The 19540-nt window shown below is 43.2% G+C and overlaps 1 protein-coding gene across 1 annotated transcript in view; it reads right to left on the bottom strand.

Annotated features, from left to right (window-relative positions):
* The window catches only part of LOC134582710 (scavenger receptor cysteine-rich type 1 protein M130-like), a 109113-nt gene that overhangs the window by 73322 nt on the left and 16251 nt on the right, over positions 1-19540 (bottom strand). Inside the window, exon 8 of the mRNA XM_063439353.1 lies at positions 12502-12816. Coding sequence (XP_063295423.1) covers positions 12502-12816 — 315 coding nt within the window. The remainder of the gene's footprint in view (positions 1-12501; positions 12817-19540) is intronic.

The following is a 19540-nucleotide window of genomic DNA, read 5'->3' as shown; positions in this document are numbered from 1 at the left end:
ACCCCTGCATTCAAAAACCAACACTACACAAATATATGCTTGCAATCATGCCAACACCACACACAAACATATTCCATACAAAAACCTGTTTACATTCAAACACACAAAAACTGCTTAGTGCTAAATACAGACCTGCAAACATGGGTAAATGGTAGAGCCCCAGCTGTCAATGCATTTCTGGAGTTGCACGACAGATGGGGATCTACCTTTTAATCACCCGTGCAACAGGGGGGCCCAATACAATTCTTGCACCTCTCTACTTTAGGTCTGCCACTGTGTTGAGATGGAGGACGTGATTGCATGCCTGGGGAGGGGGGACAGGGTCCAGGGGGCCCCAAGCAAATGCGTTGCCCAGGGTCCAGTCAATATTAAAGACGGCCCTGCATATATGCACAAATACAACGATACAAAGCAATTACAGTAAAAATAACACAAGCAGAATACGGCAGCATACACACCTCAATTAAAAAAAATAGGACCGGCACGCTACGGGACATCACAATCCTGTATCGGCACAGTGCTGCTAAAAGGTTACCTACCCCTGGTCTAGACTAACCTCATTATCTCTTTAAAGAAACTAAAAAGTTGGGAAAAAACAACCTGTGGGAAGAAGTCCTACTAGAGCTGGACAAAGTCTGTAATCAGTATTATTATTCTACCAAACAAAATAAAAAGACATGGAGCAATATTTAGGTGAGGTACCTCACCCCAAAAAACAATATAAATTATAGATACTTCGGTTACCAGTATACGGCACCAATAGGTCATTGTACAAAGAGGAGAAATAAAGAAAGAGTAATAATAGTGTAAATGTGCTAAGTATGTAAGCAAACATAAAATTGGAGTACAGAAAGTTTAGATTGAATATATATATATATATATAGCGATGAGCTTCCATTAAAAAACAGTAGATATACTCACAAAGAAGATATGTGTTTTTTCTGCATGCCCTCCAATCAGAGGCTTCTCATTTAGAATCTGTGCTGGATCTGTAATTGTGCGCATGCACACCCGATCAGAGCTTTGCTATGTTTCCCATTGAGATCTAGTTCTGCTCAATAAGAAAGGGAGAAGGCAGGAGCATGCTAGTACAGCACGTCAGCCTCTTCTGTTTGCTCTGTGGAGCTGAGGGAAATGAAAGAAAATCTTCCTTGCTGTGTGACAGACAGGGAGGTGTTTTTGCCCTTATTATAAAAGGTCTGATTTCTTTTCAAATCAGCATTTTTAAAACTGTCAAGAAAATTACAAACTCCAGACATATAAAGCATTTCTGCTGTATGTCTGCCATACACACACAGAAAGTGCTTTATACATACATAAACACACATACACACAGAAAGTGCCTTATACATACATAAACACACATACACACAGAAAGTGCCTTATACATACATAAACACACATACACACAGAAAGTGCCTTATACATACATGCACACAAACTGCCGAATACATACATACACCAACAAATACAAACACACACTTCATAATACATACACTCACACACTGGCAAATACATACATACACTACCTTACCCACACACGCACACAAGCTGCTTTATAGATACATACATGGGCATGGATTTTTTCTTTTGTAATCTACATGTCCAAGGGACTAAAGTAGATCCATACACAAACACACTGACCCATACAAAAACACTGCACACTAACACACACTGGCCGATACACAAACACACTGACCTATAAAAAAAACACTGCAAACTGACACACACTGGCCGATACACAAACACACTGACCTATACAAAAACACTGCACACTGACACACACTGGCCAATACACAAACACAGTCACCCATACAAAAACGCTTTACACTGACACACACTGGCCGATACGCAAACACACTGACCTATACAAAAACACTGCACACTGACACACACTGGCCAATACACAAACACAGTCACCCATACAAAAACACTGCACACTGACACACACTGGCCGATACACAAACACACTTACCTATACAAAAACACTGCACACTGACATACACTGGCCGATACACAAACACACTCACCCATACAAAAACACTGCACACTGACACACACTGGCCGATACACAAACACACTGACCCATACGAAAACACTGCACACTGGGCGATACACAAACACATTGACCCATACAAAAACACTGCACACCGACAAACACTGACCGATACACAAACACACTCACCCATACACAAACACTGCACACTGACACACACTGGCCAATACACAAACACACTGACACACACTGACTCATACACACACAAAGTACACATTGTCGGACACTCACACACAGCACAGATTACCAGCAGCAGCCAGTACCATGCTTACTTTGCCCTTTACAGCATGTTGACCGCCGGGTATGACGCCACACTAAATCCCGGTGGCCATAAGTACTGAGCATTGTAGGGAGTGGTTGGATGCTGCCACTCCTCACACCTCCCTGTGAACTATAGCCAGGTCCATTTACAGCATTTCAGTATGCCTGATGGAGATACACATCCTACCTGAATATACACCAACTCCCCCTAAGGCAGCCCTAAAAGAATTAAAGAAAAAAAAAAATCTTACTGTCCTTCCCGAATACTCACAAATTGCCTAATACATACATTGACATATATGAAGATTGCATACCTGTTATACATACATATACCAATAGACACACACAATGTCTAACAGGCACACACATTGCCTAAAACACAAACACACACAATGTTTGACACACACACACACAATGTCTATCAGACACACACACTGCAATCTGCCCTCCTCCACTACTCACATACTCAGACGGGCTAGAATCAGTCCAGTCACTCAGTGTAGTACCTCCTGTGCTGTATTGCTTCCAGTCTGTGTATACTCCCTCCATCAAGATGTGCAGTATTAGGACAGGATGGCGGAGCCGCATGGGGAATGTGACAAGAGCAATCTCGCCACATTGCATTGGAGAAGCCTGGCTGCCCGCCTGCTGCCTTTGGACTATGGCCCTGGGAGATTGGGCCCTTTAAAAACAGTATTCGGCCATACCAGAGTGTATGTCACTCATTCTGGCCCTTTAAATACAGTGGGGTCATTCGGTACTTGCCCTGTGTGAGCTGTGATACCCCCAGATAGCTATGCCATGGAGCCCATTCATATAATGAAAGACTTTGGGAAAGACTTTAGCTCCATGGCAATTGAACTGTGTGAATAGGATCTGCGCGCTATTCGGTAGTTTTGTGCGCTCAGATCCCAGCTATCTGGGGATATGTTACATGTCTGTGTGTTATGTGTAAAAGGTGACTTTATGTATTTTAAAGTGTTTTATGTCTTTTTGCAACCATGTGCTCAATGGAGTCTGCCTCTAGCCCTGGATAATTGGATTACTTTCCCCTTTGTCTCCAGGATAGAGGCCCCTGTAAAACCTGTTTGAGCCAGATTGCTATGCTGCCAGCCAGGGGAACAAAAGATACTTTTACTAACTTTTGAACCCCTGGTCTGATTCATGCCATTTTTTTAATATGTTGTTCCCCTGAATGGATTGATTGTGGATATGTATTTTTATGTGGATGTGATGTATGGTTTTAAAGTTATAAAAATGTGTACGTTTTAGCTTGGAGATAATTGAGTAGATATAGTAGGAAACTCAATTATGTCCCAAGCAGAGGGGAGGGAAACTGTGGGCTGTACTATTATGTTATTGGTTGTTTTATACCTCCCCCTGGGTGTGTTCTGTTTGTACCTGACTGTAATAAAAACCAGGCTGGGTGTGCCAGCACCTCAGACCACTGCTTGACCCTCAACACGGAGCCTTGTCTCGTTCTTGGGGGAATTCACTGTATGCTGATAGGGACTGACTGCCAGGAGTGTAAGCCGCTTGGGAGCTTTTCCTGTTCGTCTGCTAGCAGCTATTCGTGAGGTTCCAGTTCGGGAGTGCTACCTTATTCCCTTGTATGCAGTTCGGGAGTTTGTGTCACGTCTAAACATTTGTTATGAAGGAACACAACTGCAGATTTCTTATAGTTTGAATATTTATTATAAAAAGTAAAAGGTAATGACTTTAATTCCAATTTACAGGTACTGTTGTTTTAAGTAATAAACGATAACTGAAGTCCACAATTATAAGCACTGTAGCTTTAAGTAGTAAACGATAACTGAAGTCCACAATTACAGGCACTGTAGCTTTAAGTAGTAAATGAAAACTGAAGTCCACAATTACAGGCACTGTAGCTTTAAGGAGTAAACGATAGTAAATTGCAGACACTGAATCAATAAAGAGTCTCTTAGTAGAATCAACGGTTTAGGTGATAAGCAGTCACAATAGCTGTTCCATAGACTTTAACCGAAGCAAGACAGATGCAGCTAACTGAGATAAAGTATGAGTTGAAGTTAGCTGTAACGGTTTTGTATTATCGAAGGATTTTGGAGACAGGAAATAACAGCTTGAGATGCAATGCTTATCACAGAGATTTTACTTAGCTTCCGGCACATAGAACACTGGTTTCCCGAGATCTCCTCAGAGGCGTATGAAGAGTGTTTAATCTTTAGTCGTGGATGAGGAGAGGTGAAGGGAACTTTGCAGAGTCTTTCAGTCCGGTCTGGTAGCAGAGGCTTTCACAACGAAGTTGTAGCCGGGTTGTGAGTAAGGAACGTAGTTCAATAATCCAGCCTTGATCAGCTGGTGCAGTCAGATTAAATAGGCAGACCTTCATACAGGGGTGTGGCTAGGCTCCGTGGAACCAGGAAGTAAGAGGATACCATAGTTAAGGCATTACAGTACCCCCTCTCTAATGAGCAACCTCTGGGTGCTATTGAGTTGGCTTAGAAGGGTTATGCTTGTGAAATTTGGAAATCAATTTATTAGCATGAACAACAGAGGAGTTTTCCCATGTATCTTCATCAACACCATATCCTTTCCATCTGATGAGGTATTGTAAGGAGCCACGATGGATCCTTGAATCCAGTATACTTTGAATTTCGTATTCTTCTTCACCCTGGACCAATATGGGATCAGGAGAAGTAGTGACATTTCTTTGGAAAGGGTCAGGATGATAAGGCTTTAGCAATGACACATGTTTGGATCTTTGGCATACAGAACAGGAATTGACATAAGATTCAATAGTTTGGTCTTGACGAGGCCACCAATAGTATCTTTTAGACAATTCAAGGGTCTTTTTCATACCTGGATGACCTGCCAGAGGAGAATCATGAATAATTTCAAGTACTTTAATTCTGAAAGAGGGAGGTACATAAATCCGGTCTTTAAAATAGTAGAGACCGTTTTTCTTGGATAATTTACTTGATTTAGGAAGTTCAAGAGCGTCTTCACTGAGACCTTTAACGTCGTCGATAAGAGAAGATAGGATTCCAATGACTGTAGGAGGAGGAGACTCCAGTTCGGTGTCAGAACAACATGAGGTTTTAGCTGGTTCTTTCGTAGACTGGAGAATTGGAATACGTTGCAAGCATGTTTTCTTGCAATAATCAGAATCAAATGCAAGAGAGAAGGGAAACCATGAGATTTGAGGGTTGTGGTTCCTTAACCAGTTGATCCCTAATATAATAGGAAATAATGGTGATGAGATGACATCAAATATAAGACTTTCCGTATGAGTATGATTGATGGTTACTTTTAGAGGGATGGATTCATGAAGTATTGGTCCCGATGAGATGAGGGACCCGTCAATCACTTTAACAGGTACAGAAGTTCTTTTACGAACACAAGGAATTTTATTCTTTGTTACAAAGGCTGAGTCGATGAATACTCCATTTGCACCGGAATCGATAACAGCCTTGGTTATAATTCTTTTATTGTCCCACTGTAATACAAGAACGATAGGGGACATTTGAGTATTTGCTGTAGAGGGAAGTACACTTAGGATGGAAGAGGCATGAGACTGCCTTCTGCCTTTTATCCGTTTCAATGAAGGACAATCAGAGACTAAATGAACTTGAGAGGCACAATACATGCATAGGTTTAATTGACGTCTTCGATTTTTCTCTTCAGGAGTGAGGGGACTTCTTATTATCCCTATTTCCATAGGTTCACTTGGTATGGAAGTCTTATCTGGAGCTTTTGAGGGAGTGAAAGGGCTTTTTCGGCATTTCTTTCTCTTAATCTTCTGTCAATGCTGATTGATAGGCGAATTAGAGCGTTCAAATTAGTAGGGAGTTCTGTTCTAGATAATTCATCTTTTACAGCTTCCGATAAACCAATTCGAAACTGGTTGCGCAATGTGATGTCATTCCATTGCGTTTCTATAGCCCATCTTTTGAATTCAGCAATGTAATCTTCAACGGGTCTATTTCTTTGCTGTAGTGTTCTGATTGTTAAATCAGCTGTAGCTTGTTTGTTAGGATCTTCATAGAGAAGAGACATGGCTTCAAAAAATTCATCCAGTGAATCTAAAATGGGGTCATCGTTTTCCAGAAAGGAATGAGCCCATGACATAGGTTCACCTCTTAGAAAGGAAATAACCGAACAAACTTTAGTTCTTTCTGTAGGATAGGATCTAGGTTTCAAAGCAATTAAAAGTTTGCAAGAGTTGAGGAACTCCCTGTATCTGGAACGATCTCCATAGAACTTTTCAGGGTTACACACAGCAGGATCACTAGCAGAGTGCAGAGTAGTATGAGGAGTATGAGTTTGTAAATCTCTGATATAAGTGAGAAGTCTTTCATTAGTAACTTGCAGGTCTTGCACACTTTGGGCTAGTGCATTAACTCTTTGATTCAGCGTAGCTATAGTAGAATCGAAATCTGCTGGATCCATTACAATGGCTGGATTATTCTGTCACGTCTAAACATTTGTTATGAAGGAACACAACTGCAGATTTCTTATAGTTTGAATATTTATTATAAAAAGTAAAAGGTAATGACTTTAATTCCAATTTACAGGTACTGTTGTTTTAAGTAATAAACGATAACTGAAGTCCACAATTATAAGCACTGTAGCTTTAAGTAGTAAACGATAACTGAAGTCCACAATTATAAGCACTGTAGCTTTAAGTAGTAAATGATAACTGAAGTCCACAATTATAAGCACTGTAGCTTTAAGTAGTAAATGATAACTGAAGTCCACAATTACAGGCACTGTAGCTTTAAGTAGTAAATGATAACTGAAGTCCACAATTACAGGCACTGTAGCTTTAAGGAGTAAATGAAAACTGAAGTCCACAATTACAGGCACTGTAGCTTTAAGGAGTAAACGATAGTAAATTGCAGACACTGAATCAATAAAGAGTCTCTTAGTAGAATCAACGGTTTAGGTGATAAGCAGTCACAATAGCTGTTCCATAGACTTTAACCGAAGCAAGACAGATGCAGCTAACTGAGATAAAGTATGAGTTGAAGTTAGCTGTAACGGTTTTGTATTATCGAAGGATTTTGGAGACAGGAAATAACAGCTTGAGATGCAATGCTTATCACAGAGATTTTACTTAGCTTCCGGCACATAGAACACTGGTTTCCCGAGATCTCCTCAGAGGCGTATGAAGAGTGTTTAATCTTTAGTCGTGGATGAGGAGAGGTGAAGGGAACTTTGCAGAGTCTTTCAGTCCGGTCTGGTAGCAGAGGCTTTCACAACGAAGTTGTAGCCGGGTTGTGAGTAAGGAACGTAGTTCAATAATCCAGCCTTGATCAGCTGGTGCAGTCAGATTAAATAGGCAGACCTTCATACAGGGGTGTGGCTAGGCTCCGTGGAACCAGGAAGTAAGAGGATACCATAGTTAAGGCATTACAGTTTGGTGCATTCACTTATATCCAATTCGTGATTTTACAGTAGCTGTGCCTGTCTGTGAAAAGGGGATTATTGCCTAAATGGATTTTAACCCCTTGTCTTCTGAAACGGTCCGTTACAGGGAAGCTCTGCCCAAATCCTTCATTTGCATATTGCGGTGCTTACTGTTCCAATTTCTTTTCCTGGCTACCAGTTTCAATTCTGTGCAGATTTGACATTTGTTGTTCTCTGGCAACAGATATAAAAACATTTTCCTTGTAGGTAGAGCTTTGCTCTCTCACACTCTCTACCTATTCCCACCAATGCAGGTCTGTTTCTTTTAAATAAAAATCCTCCTTTTCCTCACTCCCTCCACTTACATCCTTCCCTTCACTGGCAACACGAGCTCTGAGACGGCAAAAGGTCCAAAAACAGGCTTCTGAGAAATCTGACAGGGTGTGAAAGTCAGCGCCAGGAACTTTGCCTAGTGTAGGATTCAAGGTGAGTAAAAAGTTTTTACTCCAAATGGATGAAGAAACCTTCTCCACTGCCCAATACGGCATGTTACCCAGAAAACGTCCCTCCTCCAAAGGGTTAAAGTAACTCTTTACAATTTGAATTCTCACTTTAGTAAATAGCACAGTGTTTATAAAGTAGACACCCGTCTCTTTTCTTAATCTCAGCAAATTGTTTTTCCACATTATTGATGCTCTGATTGATTCTGGTTATCATTATCTAAAATTTTATCTAAATTAAAGATTAACCCCTTAAGGACACATGACATGTCTGACACGTCATGATTCCCTTTTATTCCAGAAGTTTGGTCCTTAAGGGGTTAATAGTCTATTCTTTTTATTTTAGCTCATCTGATATACCTCTTTTGACCACATGGGAATTTTAGTAGATAAATTAAATTTTTACATGTAATGAGGTCTTTTATTTTATAGAACTGAGAGGCTGGACTCACCGGGACATGTATAATATAGAAGCGAGAAGCTCGAAAGAACTGAATTAGCTTTAGAACTTATGCAGTTTAAAGTATGGATATTGATTGTGATAAAATCCACTAATTTGCCTACCCTGGAACTGCTCTCCCCGACCTATTTTTCCTTGACTACTCCTAGTGTGGCAAAAGTAACCTCGCCACTGGCTTTTGGAGGAGCCTGTTTGCCAGCCTCCTGCCGTGTGACTATCGCCCCTGTTGGTGAAGCGGCACTTCGAACTCCCGAAGCAGTTTGAATCAATTCAAAGTGGTCGGCTGGCAGTTGAACACGTGGCCGGGGCCATCTTAAGCCGCGAGCGGTGTTTTGTCGTAGAGTACATGGAACTCCAATCGGACACTCGACGGCACGAACACTGCTAAACACATACCTTCTACTGATGTTCGGCTATTCGAAGGGAAATCGAATGGCGTTTGGTAAGAATAAACTCCCAAACGAGAGACATAAGCTGAGCCTACTCCCTAACCTATATGTTTGGTATTTTATATGCTACTTCGAATCTCCGAAGTAGACCAATCACACAGATTGAATTCCTGGAACTATTTTCAGACGGTAATTCTGTGTGCAGTCGAATAAAATAAGACCTCCATGGAAATCCCGAAGCCCTGAACCGATCTGGATGATTTTTGGATACGTTGTTCATCCAGATCTGGGCTATCAGGGTTTCCATGAGTTTTAGGGGTACTTTTGGGGTTTTACAAAATATGTGTTTTTTCTGCCTGGAGATAATTGAGTTAATACATTATCTGAATCAATTGTCTCCCAGGCAGAGGGCAGTGATCATATGTTTGTATATGGGGGTGTTACGGTTGCCTCCAGGCTGGCTGGAAGTTGGACCGTAGAAAGGATGCTCCTAGCACTCACCAAAGGACCACCAGCCCCGTAGACACTATAAGCACTGCAGACTCCACGAACCGCCGCTGCTGGTCTGGGATCTCGCCGTCTGCTATCCACCCTGGACCTACGACCAGGCTCCAGGTTCCAGTAGGTGAACCTTTTCCTTCTGTTGAGCATAGCAGGATCAGGAACAAGAGCTCTTACAAGAGCTCAGTAGCTAAGGGAGTATGAAGAGCATGGCATTTCCTGTAGTGATTATAGCTGTCCCCTACAAACATAAGTCGAGGCTGCAAGTTAGAGGGTCAAGTCGTTCTGTTTCATTGGCACTCAAAGGGCCTTCTTTTATGCAGGTTTTCCTTACATAGGACCACCCACAGGGTTTTACAGAACAACCAATAAACACGTACATTACAGAAAACACTCCCAGCAATTACACACAAAATCCTCCCCCTCTGCCTGTGATATAATTATGGTACACAATGGTTAACATAATTATCACAGGCAGGAAAAATACAGTTTTTATACCTGTACTATAACTTTAAAACCATACATCCAATCTCCACATATTATTAATCAGCATCCTTTAAATATAAACATACTCACAAATCATAAAAATCCGTTCAGTAGATCAAAAGTTAGACAAAAGTCCTTTATGACCGACTGCAAGCACATTTTCATGCCCAAACAGTTCCATAGATTTGGGCTGTGCAGCCGGTCAATTTCAGGATGAAAAAATGACTAAGTTCCATTGCCGAACGGGACTTAGTCTCTGCGGGTGAAAGTTCAGTATGGGAGAAGGTACAGGTCAGCGGTGTTCGCGGTAATGTGCAGCCGATTTTAGTTCCATGAATTTGGCTGCACACACCGCTGACCGTATTTGAATGAATAAAGATGGTGCTGCCACGTGTTCGTTTGCGCGAACGGGAGCCACCCAGCGTTCGGCAATTTACCTACATCAGGCTCCCAACCTGGGAGGTAAATGGCCTGCACACTTCCACTTCTGGGTGGTCCGCCTGTGTTGTACTTGGTTCAGTAAGCCCCGTTTCTTCCACACAGATGGCAGGAGAGCGCCATTCAGTATATTTGTTCACCAGAATCATACGAACAAATGCTACTAACAAGCCAGAGTATGTGTTCGGTATTTATTTCATATGGAAATCCCGAAGGTGACCAGCCACTACCATTGAATTCCTGGAACGGTTTTGGGCAGATGCCTTGTGTGCGGTAGGTCAGAACTTTACCCCGGTGGCGATTTGGCTGTGTTCGTGGGATCCGAGCGCTTTTCGGATATGTTGGGCGCTCAGATCCAGGCTTTCCGGGGATGTATAGACTGTGGGAGGAAATATGTATTTTCGTGTGTTTGCATATTTTGTATTGTTTTGCTGAGTTATGGTGACAGTGTCATGGGTGTGTTTGCTGCGTCTCTGTACTGTATATACGTGTGCCAGTCGGACAGATTAAACAGATTCGTTTTACCCCTTCATCAAATCTAGGCTGATGCTTGGGGGAACTTGGGTTATAATTAATATTATAGTAACCGCTTCATAACAGACATACTCAGACGGAGTATACGTTGATACTTTGGAGAGAGTTCAGAGAAGGTCTACTAAATTGGTTCATGGATTGCAGGATAAAACTTACAAGGAGATTAAAGGAGGAAAGACAAGACAAGGGGATAAGATCAAAACATTTAAATACATTAAGGGAATCAACACAGTAAAGGAGGAGACTATATTTAAAAGGAGAAAAACTACCACAACAAGAGGACATAGTCTTACATTAGAGGGGCAAAGGTTTAAAAATAATATCAGGAAGTATTACTTTACTGCGAGGGTAGTGGATGCATGGAATAGCCTTCCAGCTGAAGTGGTAGAGGTTAACACAGTAAAGGAGTTTAAAGGGAAACTCCAGTGCCAGAAAAACGATCCGTTTTTCTGGCACTGGCGGGTCCCTCTCCCTCCCACCCCCCAATCCCCGGTTACTGAAGGGGTGAAAACCCCTTCAGTGACTTACCTGGGACAGCGGCGATGTCCCTCGCCGCTGTCTCCGCCTCCGCGACGCTCCTCCTTGTGATTACGTCGGCCGGTGGGCGAGACTAATCTCGCCCACCGGCCGAGGAGACCTAATGCGCATGCGCGGAAATGCCGCGCATGCGCATTACGTCTCCCCATAGGAAAGCATTGAAAAATCATTTCAATGCTTTCCTATGGGGTTTTGAGCGACGCTCTAGCTAGAGCTAGAAACTAGGAAGTGACCTCTAGTGGCTGTCTACTAGACAGCCACTAGAGGTGGAGTTAACCCTGCAATGTAATTATTGCAGTTTATGAAAAACTGCAATAATTACACTTGCAGGGTTAAGGGTAGTGGGAGTTGGCACCCAGACCACTCCAATGAGCAGAAGTGGTCTGGGTGCCTGGAGTGTCCCTTTAATCATGTGTGGGATAGGCATAAGGCTATCCTAACTATAAGGCCAGGAACTAATGAAAGTATTTAGAAAACTGGGCAAACTAGATGGGCCGAATGGATTTTATCTGCCGTCACATTCTATTTTTCTATAAAGTATAGATATCTTTAATTAGGATTAAGTTACATGATATGGCCATTACTGAATAATCCAGTCATTATTTACAGAGAACCCTATTGTTCTCAGATCCCACTTTGTACCTATGACATGTATCCCTGGGTGCTCTCCGCAGGGCTGGGTGCTCTCCGCAGGGAAGGTTTAATTTAGGCAATAAGGCCGATGTGACAGGCGGGGTTGCTGAGCCAGGAGTTTAACAGACTGCAATATAATATATAGAGAAGAGAAAGGCTGCACTCACCCAAACATACAGACTGTATGGCTGCTGGGATCTAACGATACAGCATATAGAATACATCATAGTTTATTTCATATATACCAGCACAGAGAAACAGAGAATATTGAACATACATGGATGAATTTAGTACAGTAATAAAAAATATTCATACCCAGACAGTTGACGACAGGATAATATGGGTTGGTACAGTTTCTCCCATGTCTGGGAACAGTAGGACACTGGAACTGACTGGCCTCATTACCAACACACTTAATGTCTTCATTCCAGATTTTGCCTTTTCTCTCTGTGTATGTGACATTCCTTGGGGGCGGAACCGCTATCCCACAATGCAGCTCTCTGCAGATAACATTGGCTGTTCTCAGCTCCTCATCTAATTCACAGGTAGAACCCCAGATGTTAACATGTTTTATCTCCAGATCTCCAGAACAAGAGTCAGGTCCACCCAATAAACGGAAATCTCTGTGATCTGAAGAAGAAGAATTACAGATCATTACACTGTATGGAACATGATGATTGGGGATTTCAATTATTTTCACACAACAGAATAGATCATAGTCTGCTGTCAAGGGTGGATTACCAATATATCATTTACATTGTCTAGCTTTGGGGTGTTTTTTTATCTGTGATTAATGCCATTCCTGTTCAGAGTTCTACCTTCCACCCATCCATCTAACAGAAACAAATTAATTTCTAACCCTTAATTTTCACTACTTCCAGCAAACATTCACGTTACCTGCAGCTTGGGAGATTCTCCACTGTTAATTTCAGTGAATGATTTTTGCCAATATTTATATATATTTATTTTATACTCTACATATAAAGGGTTATTCACTAACACTGGAATTTGGTTGCATTGGCAATTCGCAGATTTACTAAAGCTAACTGCGGTCAGGATTTGGTTGGTCCGACAACTCTGTAACATTCACTAATATCAATATCGAAACCAAAATAAAGCAAAGGAATGAAAGATTTATCAATGACCGAACAGCGGCCAAAGATAAATAAAATACATCCATTAGGTTGCACGTTTACAATTTATCATTCACTTTTTTTTTTTACAGAGAATTGATATTTGTACTATTTGCCCATTGACAGCATTAACAACCAGCAGGAAAATAGTTAAGATGCTCTTCGCTCTGCGAGGATTAATTATTTGGTGGCACCACATCACTTAGAGCTACTCAGCTGCCACATGAAAAAACACCAGAACAAAAATGAAAAAAAAAAATATAAATAAAAATCCTGTGGGGTCAATAAGATCCCCGTATTAACGTGATGGAGATGTTTACCTCTCTATGCCCTCACCTGCATGTTTACTAAATCTTTAAAAATGGCGACTGGGTGATGGGTGGGAACCTTAAAATTTAATATTAAATAGGGGAAAACCTAGAGTCCCCGAACGCCTGCACCCATCATAACAGTCATTGCTTCATCTACCCCACATACCTACATATAGCCATGGTGGGTATCATGCCACCTAAGTTGATATCATTGAGCATTTGGTGCTCTCAAAATGGTAAGAAGATTTGTCCTAAATCTATAACTTTTATCATCCTAAGCAGAAAGCACTAAATTTGTTTTGTTCATTTCATATACCGACTGCACCGTGAACTTCCAATAAGGACAATTAAAGTCATATACGATAGCAGGTTCTAAGCTTCATCTAAGAGCTGATTGGAGGCTCCTGCTTTGTGAGTGTGATTTTATTCTTATATAAAGTAGAACACTGTTTATATTGGGTTACACTATTGTTTTTCTGCATTTATATTTCATATGAGACATCAATAACAAACCCAGAAATCGAGTGCCTCCTCATCTTAAACAAAGATTTAAGCTTTGGTTCATCGAGGAGGAAAACACTTTGACCACCGGGAGCATTATTTCCGTGAGGGTTATTTAGATTTTTTAAAGACTTTCTCTTTGGGAGTTAGTGCACTTTGTATTCTAATCTTGTTTACTTTATACTCATAGTTGTTATTTGACTCATTCTGTTTTCCTTCCTTTTTTCTTGCTTTATTTTGGATTGTTGGGGTATCCAAGTTACAAACTCTAATTAGCTTCCTCTCGGTTAGTGCTGTATCTTCAAAACACAATTACTAAGTGCGGGATAATCTAGCAAACCTCCATTTAAGAACTATTGTTAATATTCTGTGCTGCAACTTTAAGTCCTTGCTTTGATTTAGGATTCAGACTCAGTCATTTATCAGTAACCAACACTGATTATATCTCTATAATACTATAAGGTTTTGTGAAGCGGATATTAATCTTCAGTTGTGTATTTGGGAACTATTGAATTCCTAACGCACTCCAAGCACGGAGTAACACGGTCTACAAGATTGATTGGATCTTCATTTTATTGTTGTGCTGCTGGAAATATGTGATGTTTCAGTCATTGTTCCTCCTGTTGATATGAGTCTGACTTTAACTTAGCTAATATTAATTGCTGTGTGCAGATTCACAGTTGGTTTGTGTTTAAATTGCCCTTACTTGAAAATTCTGCTACTCTCACAAGACATATACATTGAAAACTGTTTTGTTTTTTATAAACAAACTATTGATGTGTGATAACTAGAGTTGAGCGGACACCTGGATGTTCGGGTCCGGCGGTTTCGGCCGAACTTCGAAAAAAAGTCCAGGTTCGGGATCGAACTTGACCCCAAACTTGACCCCGAACCCCATTGAAGTCAATGGGGACCCGAACTTTTGGGCACAAAAATGGCTCTAAAAAAGTAGTGGAAAAGAGCTAGAGGGCTGCAAAAGGAAGAAAAATGGGGGTAAGAGTAGGACAAGTTCCCTGCAAACAAATGTGGATAGGGAAATCACTTACAATAACATAAAATGCATAAAAATGAAAAATACACTGAGCCATAAAATAGCACTAGATGGAATCTTTAATTTTAGCTTTGGAAGAACATAAATCAAAATCTAAAGCATGGCTGTCAGGAGGATAAACAGAATTATCCATTTGAGAGAGGGTTGGAGTGCAGGGTATTCTCTTTCATTGTTCAAACTGAGCTCAACTCCTGATGCATGGAGAAAATGCCTTCACAAGCCTCTGCTAATGTGTGCATAGTTTATATTAAGTGACCCATAGGTTGAGGAGGCGGTGACCATGGCGGTGTAGGTGGAAGCAGCGGTGGAGGAGAAGGAGGTAGCCAACACTGTTTTTTATTTTATTTTTATTTTTTTAATTGGGGTAGCTCCCAAAATATCGGGACATATAAAAAAAGAAAACAAAGAATAAGTGCACTTGAGGATAACAATGGCTGGGTGAGGCCGGTATAAATGTCTATTCTGCACAAGGTACAGACAAGTCTGGTGGGATCCATGCCTGGTTCATTTTAATAAACGTCAGTTTGTCCATGTTGGCTGTGGACAGGCGGCTGCGCTTGTCTGTGATAATGTCCCCTGCCGTGCTAAACACACGTTCAGACAATACACTGGCTGCAGGGCAGACCAGCACCTCCAAGGCATAAAGGGCAAGCTCAGGCCATGTGCCCAATTTGGAGACCCAGAAGTTGAATGGGGCAGACCCATCAGTCAGTACGTGTAGGCGTGTGCACACGTACTGTTCCACCATGTTGCTGAAATGCTGCCTCCTGCTAAGACGTTCCATATGGCGTGCTGACAAAGCTTTTCCACATTTCGGCCATGCTAACCCTGCCTTTTGAGGTGCTGGCGGTGCCCCAACTGCGCTGGCGACCTCTTCCTTCTCTGCCTTTGCCTTGTGCTTCCACTGAGCCCCCGGTGTCAGTTGGGAATGCCCTCAGCAGCACGTCTACTAGCGTGTGCTTGTAGTCGCGCATCTTCCGATCACGCTCCAGTGAGGGAATTAAGGATGGCACGTTGTCCTTGTAACGGAAATCCAGCAGGGTGGCCACCCATTAATCAGCACAAGTTAGAATGTGGGCAACTCGGCAGTCATTGCACAGGCACTTTGGTGACTCTAGATAACCTCGGGCCGATCGCACGTCCCCGTGGCGGTGACGACGCATATGGATGTCTGCCCTATCAACTTTCGATGGTACGTTCTGTGCCTACCATGGTGACCACGGGTAACGGGGAATCAGGGTTCAATTTCGGAGAGGGAGTCTGAGAAATGGCTACCAAATCCAAGGAAGGCAGCAGGCGAACAAATTACCAACTCCCGACGCTGGGAGGTAGTGACGAAAAATAACAATACAGGACTCTTTTGAGGCCCTGTAATTGGAATGAGTACACATCCTTTAACGAGGATCTATTGGAGGGCAAGTCTGGTGCAGAGCGACTGACCCGTGCGTGCTGCAGCTGAAACTCCACTATCGCCTGTTGCTGCTCGCACAGTCTCATGAGGCGGTGAGCGGGAAGGCTGAAGTTACACTTCAGCGCAGACAGGTGAGCAGCAGCAGGGTGAGAATGCCGAAAGTGCGCACAGGCGGCCCGCACTTTCTGCAGCAGCTCTGATATATCTGGGTAGTTTTTCAGGAATTTCTGCACCACCAAATTCAGCACATACGCCAGGCAAGGGATGTGCAGCAAACTGGCTAGGCCCAGAGCTGCTACGAGGTTTTGCCCATTATCGCACACCACCAGGCCATGCTTGAGGCTCAGTGGTAACAACCACTCATCCGTCTGTTGTTCCATGCCCGTCCACAGCTCCTGCGCAGTGAATTTTTCAAAGTGCGATGTAACCACAATATTTGACGGTTCTATTTGACTCTCAGATATGAAGTACACGCTCCAAATTTACTTTTTAGCACCAAAGAAATGTGAATATTTCAAAGTGCGATGTAACCACAGTATTTGACGGTTCTATTTGACTCTCAGATATGAAGTGCACACCACAAATGTACTTTTTAGCACCAAAGAAATGTGAATTTGTCAAACTGCAATGTCACAGCCGTATTTAAAAATGCCTCGATTTTGCCCACTGAGCTACGAGAACAGGATTAAAGTAATGTGCCTGGCAAACATGCAGTTGCAAGTGCCCACCTAACAAACAGACTGATTGCTTATTTCCCTGTGGCACTGGGCTCGGGGCAGGGTACAAAAATGTAGCACCCACAAAAATAATTGCTGTAGTTTGCAGATTCAACACCAGAATTCTTTCTTAAAGCGGCACTGTCATGCTGAACTTACCTTTCCCCAATCGATTCCTCTTCTCTTCCTCTCTCAGGATCTGTTCTTCTTTTCTTCCTGTCTGCTCTAGTTTTCTTTAAATCTTAAGAAAAAGTAGGGACTATTTCTCTTCTGGAGGTTTCCTAAGCAGTGACCAGAGGTGACCAGCGGAGGAGCAAAGTGTGCTTCGTTTCCGGTGGTCACAGGAATTTTACCATGATCCTTAGCTTTCCTCCCTGTTCCCACGATGCCTCCTGTCAGTATTGCCGAATGTCCTGTCACTTAGACAGAACGCCGGTAAAACTGCCGAATTGCGTTCTAACAGAATGAGAACAGTTTCTCCATTCGTGTTAGGATGCAATTCGGGACTCTGTTCAGATCGCAATTTCATTCGAATGAATGAAACTCCAATCCTATTCGTGCTGTGGCTGCATCTTGCAGCCGCGTAGTAGATAACTCCCTAATTCCCACGGTATCAGGGAGCTATCTACTAAAAGGCTGAAAGACCTAAACTGGTCTTTCAGCCACATTTACTAATACTAAGTAAAGATTACTTAGTATTAGTAAATTTAGCTCCTACTCGCTATACCGCGAGTAGGGGCATGTCTAGTAAACAGTGAGCAGCCTGTGGTGGGTGGGGGCCCCCTAAATGCCAATTATGGGGGGGACCTATTGTCCTCCCCCCCAGCCCCCACCCATGGGCGACGGGTGGGGGACCATAAAAAACAATAAGGGGGGACCTATTGTCCTCCCCCTCTGGCCCCACCCCTGCGCGGCGGGTGGGGGCCCTAAATAAGGATAGCCAATCAGAGTGCTTTTTGTCATTTTACACAGCGTGGGAAAATTCCAAAGAACTTTCCCACGCTGTGTAATATGACACAGAGCACTGTGATTGGATGGATTTCAAGCCCACCAATCAGAGTGCTCTGTGTCATTTTACACAGCGTGGGAAAGTTCTGGAATTTTCCCACGCTGTGTAAAATGACAAAGAGCACTCTGATTGGCTTAAACCAGCCAATCAGAGTGTTCTTAGCCTAATTGCAGGGCGGGGCAAGGCTTTAAAAGCCTTACCCCGCCCTGCAGAGCTCAGTCTGCGTGGAGCCCTCCATGGGTGAAGATGGATTAATTTTTTTAGCGTAGTTTTTTATCTTTTTCGTCAGGATTTTTTTTGCGCTCGGGTTTTTTATTTTATTTTAAATTCGATGGATATGATAGCTTTTTATTTGGCCTTTTTTGGGCTGAAAAATGAAGATTTTAGAAAAACGAAGACGTCAAATGGTAAGTTGAATTTTTGTTTACAGGTTAGTTATTTTATTCCCCCCTCACTATTTTTAGGGTGAGGGGGGTAGGTAGGGGATAGTTTTATTTGGGTGGGGGGTGACTAGGGGGGGTTATTTAGGGCCCCCACCCGCCGCTCAGGGGTGAGGGCCGGGGGGATACAGTAGGTCCCCCCCACCAGTCTTATATAGGGCCCCCACCCATGGCTCAGGGGTGGGGGCCAGGGGGGAGGATAGTAGGTTCCCCCCCACCAGTCTTATATAGCGCCCCCACCCACCGCTCAGGGTTGGGGGCCAGGGGGGGAGGACAGTAGGTCCGCCCCCTTATTGTTTTTTAGGGCCCCCACCCACCGCTCAGGGGTGGGGGCCAGGGGTGAGGACAGTAGGTTCCCTCCACCAGTCTTATATAGGGCCCCCACCCACCGCTCAGGGGTGGGGGCCGTGGGGGAGGACAGTAGGTCCCCCCCCTTTATCCTTATTTAAGGTCCCCACCCACCGCTCAGGGGTGGGGGCTGAGGGGGAGGACAGTAGGTCCCCCCCTTATCCTTATTTAGGGCCCCCACCCACCGCTCAGGGGTGGGGGCCAGAGGGGAGGACAGTTGGTCCCCCCCCTTATCCTTATTTAGGGCCCCCACCCACCGCTCAGGGGTGGGAGCTGGGGTGGAGGACAGTAGGTCCCCCCCGCTTATCCTTATTTAGGGCACCCACCCACCGTGCAGGGGTGGGGGCCAGAGGGGGAGGACAGTAGGTCCCCCCCTTATTGTTTTTTAGGGTCCCCTACCCGTCGCCCATGGGCGGGGGCCGGGGGGAGGACAA

The sequence above is a fragment of the Pelobates fuscus genome, chromosome 13 (genome assembly GCF_036172605.1).
Source record: "Pelobates fuscus isolate aPelFus1 chromosome 13, aPelFus1.pri, whole genome shotgun sequence".
NCBI classification, from domain to species: domain Eukaryota; kingdom Metazoa; phylum Chordata; class Amphibia; order Anura; family Pelobatidae; genus Pelobates; species Pelobates fuscus.
Note: the sequence above shows the minus strand (reverse complement) of the source record. Positions and strands in the feature narration are given on the sequence as shown.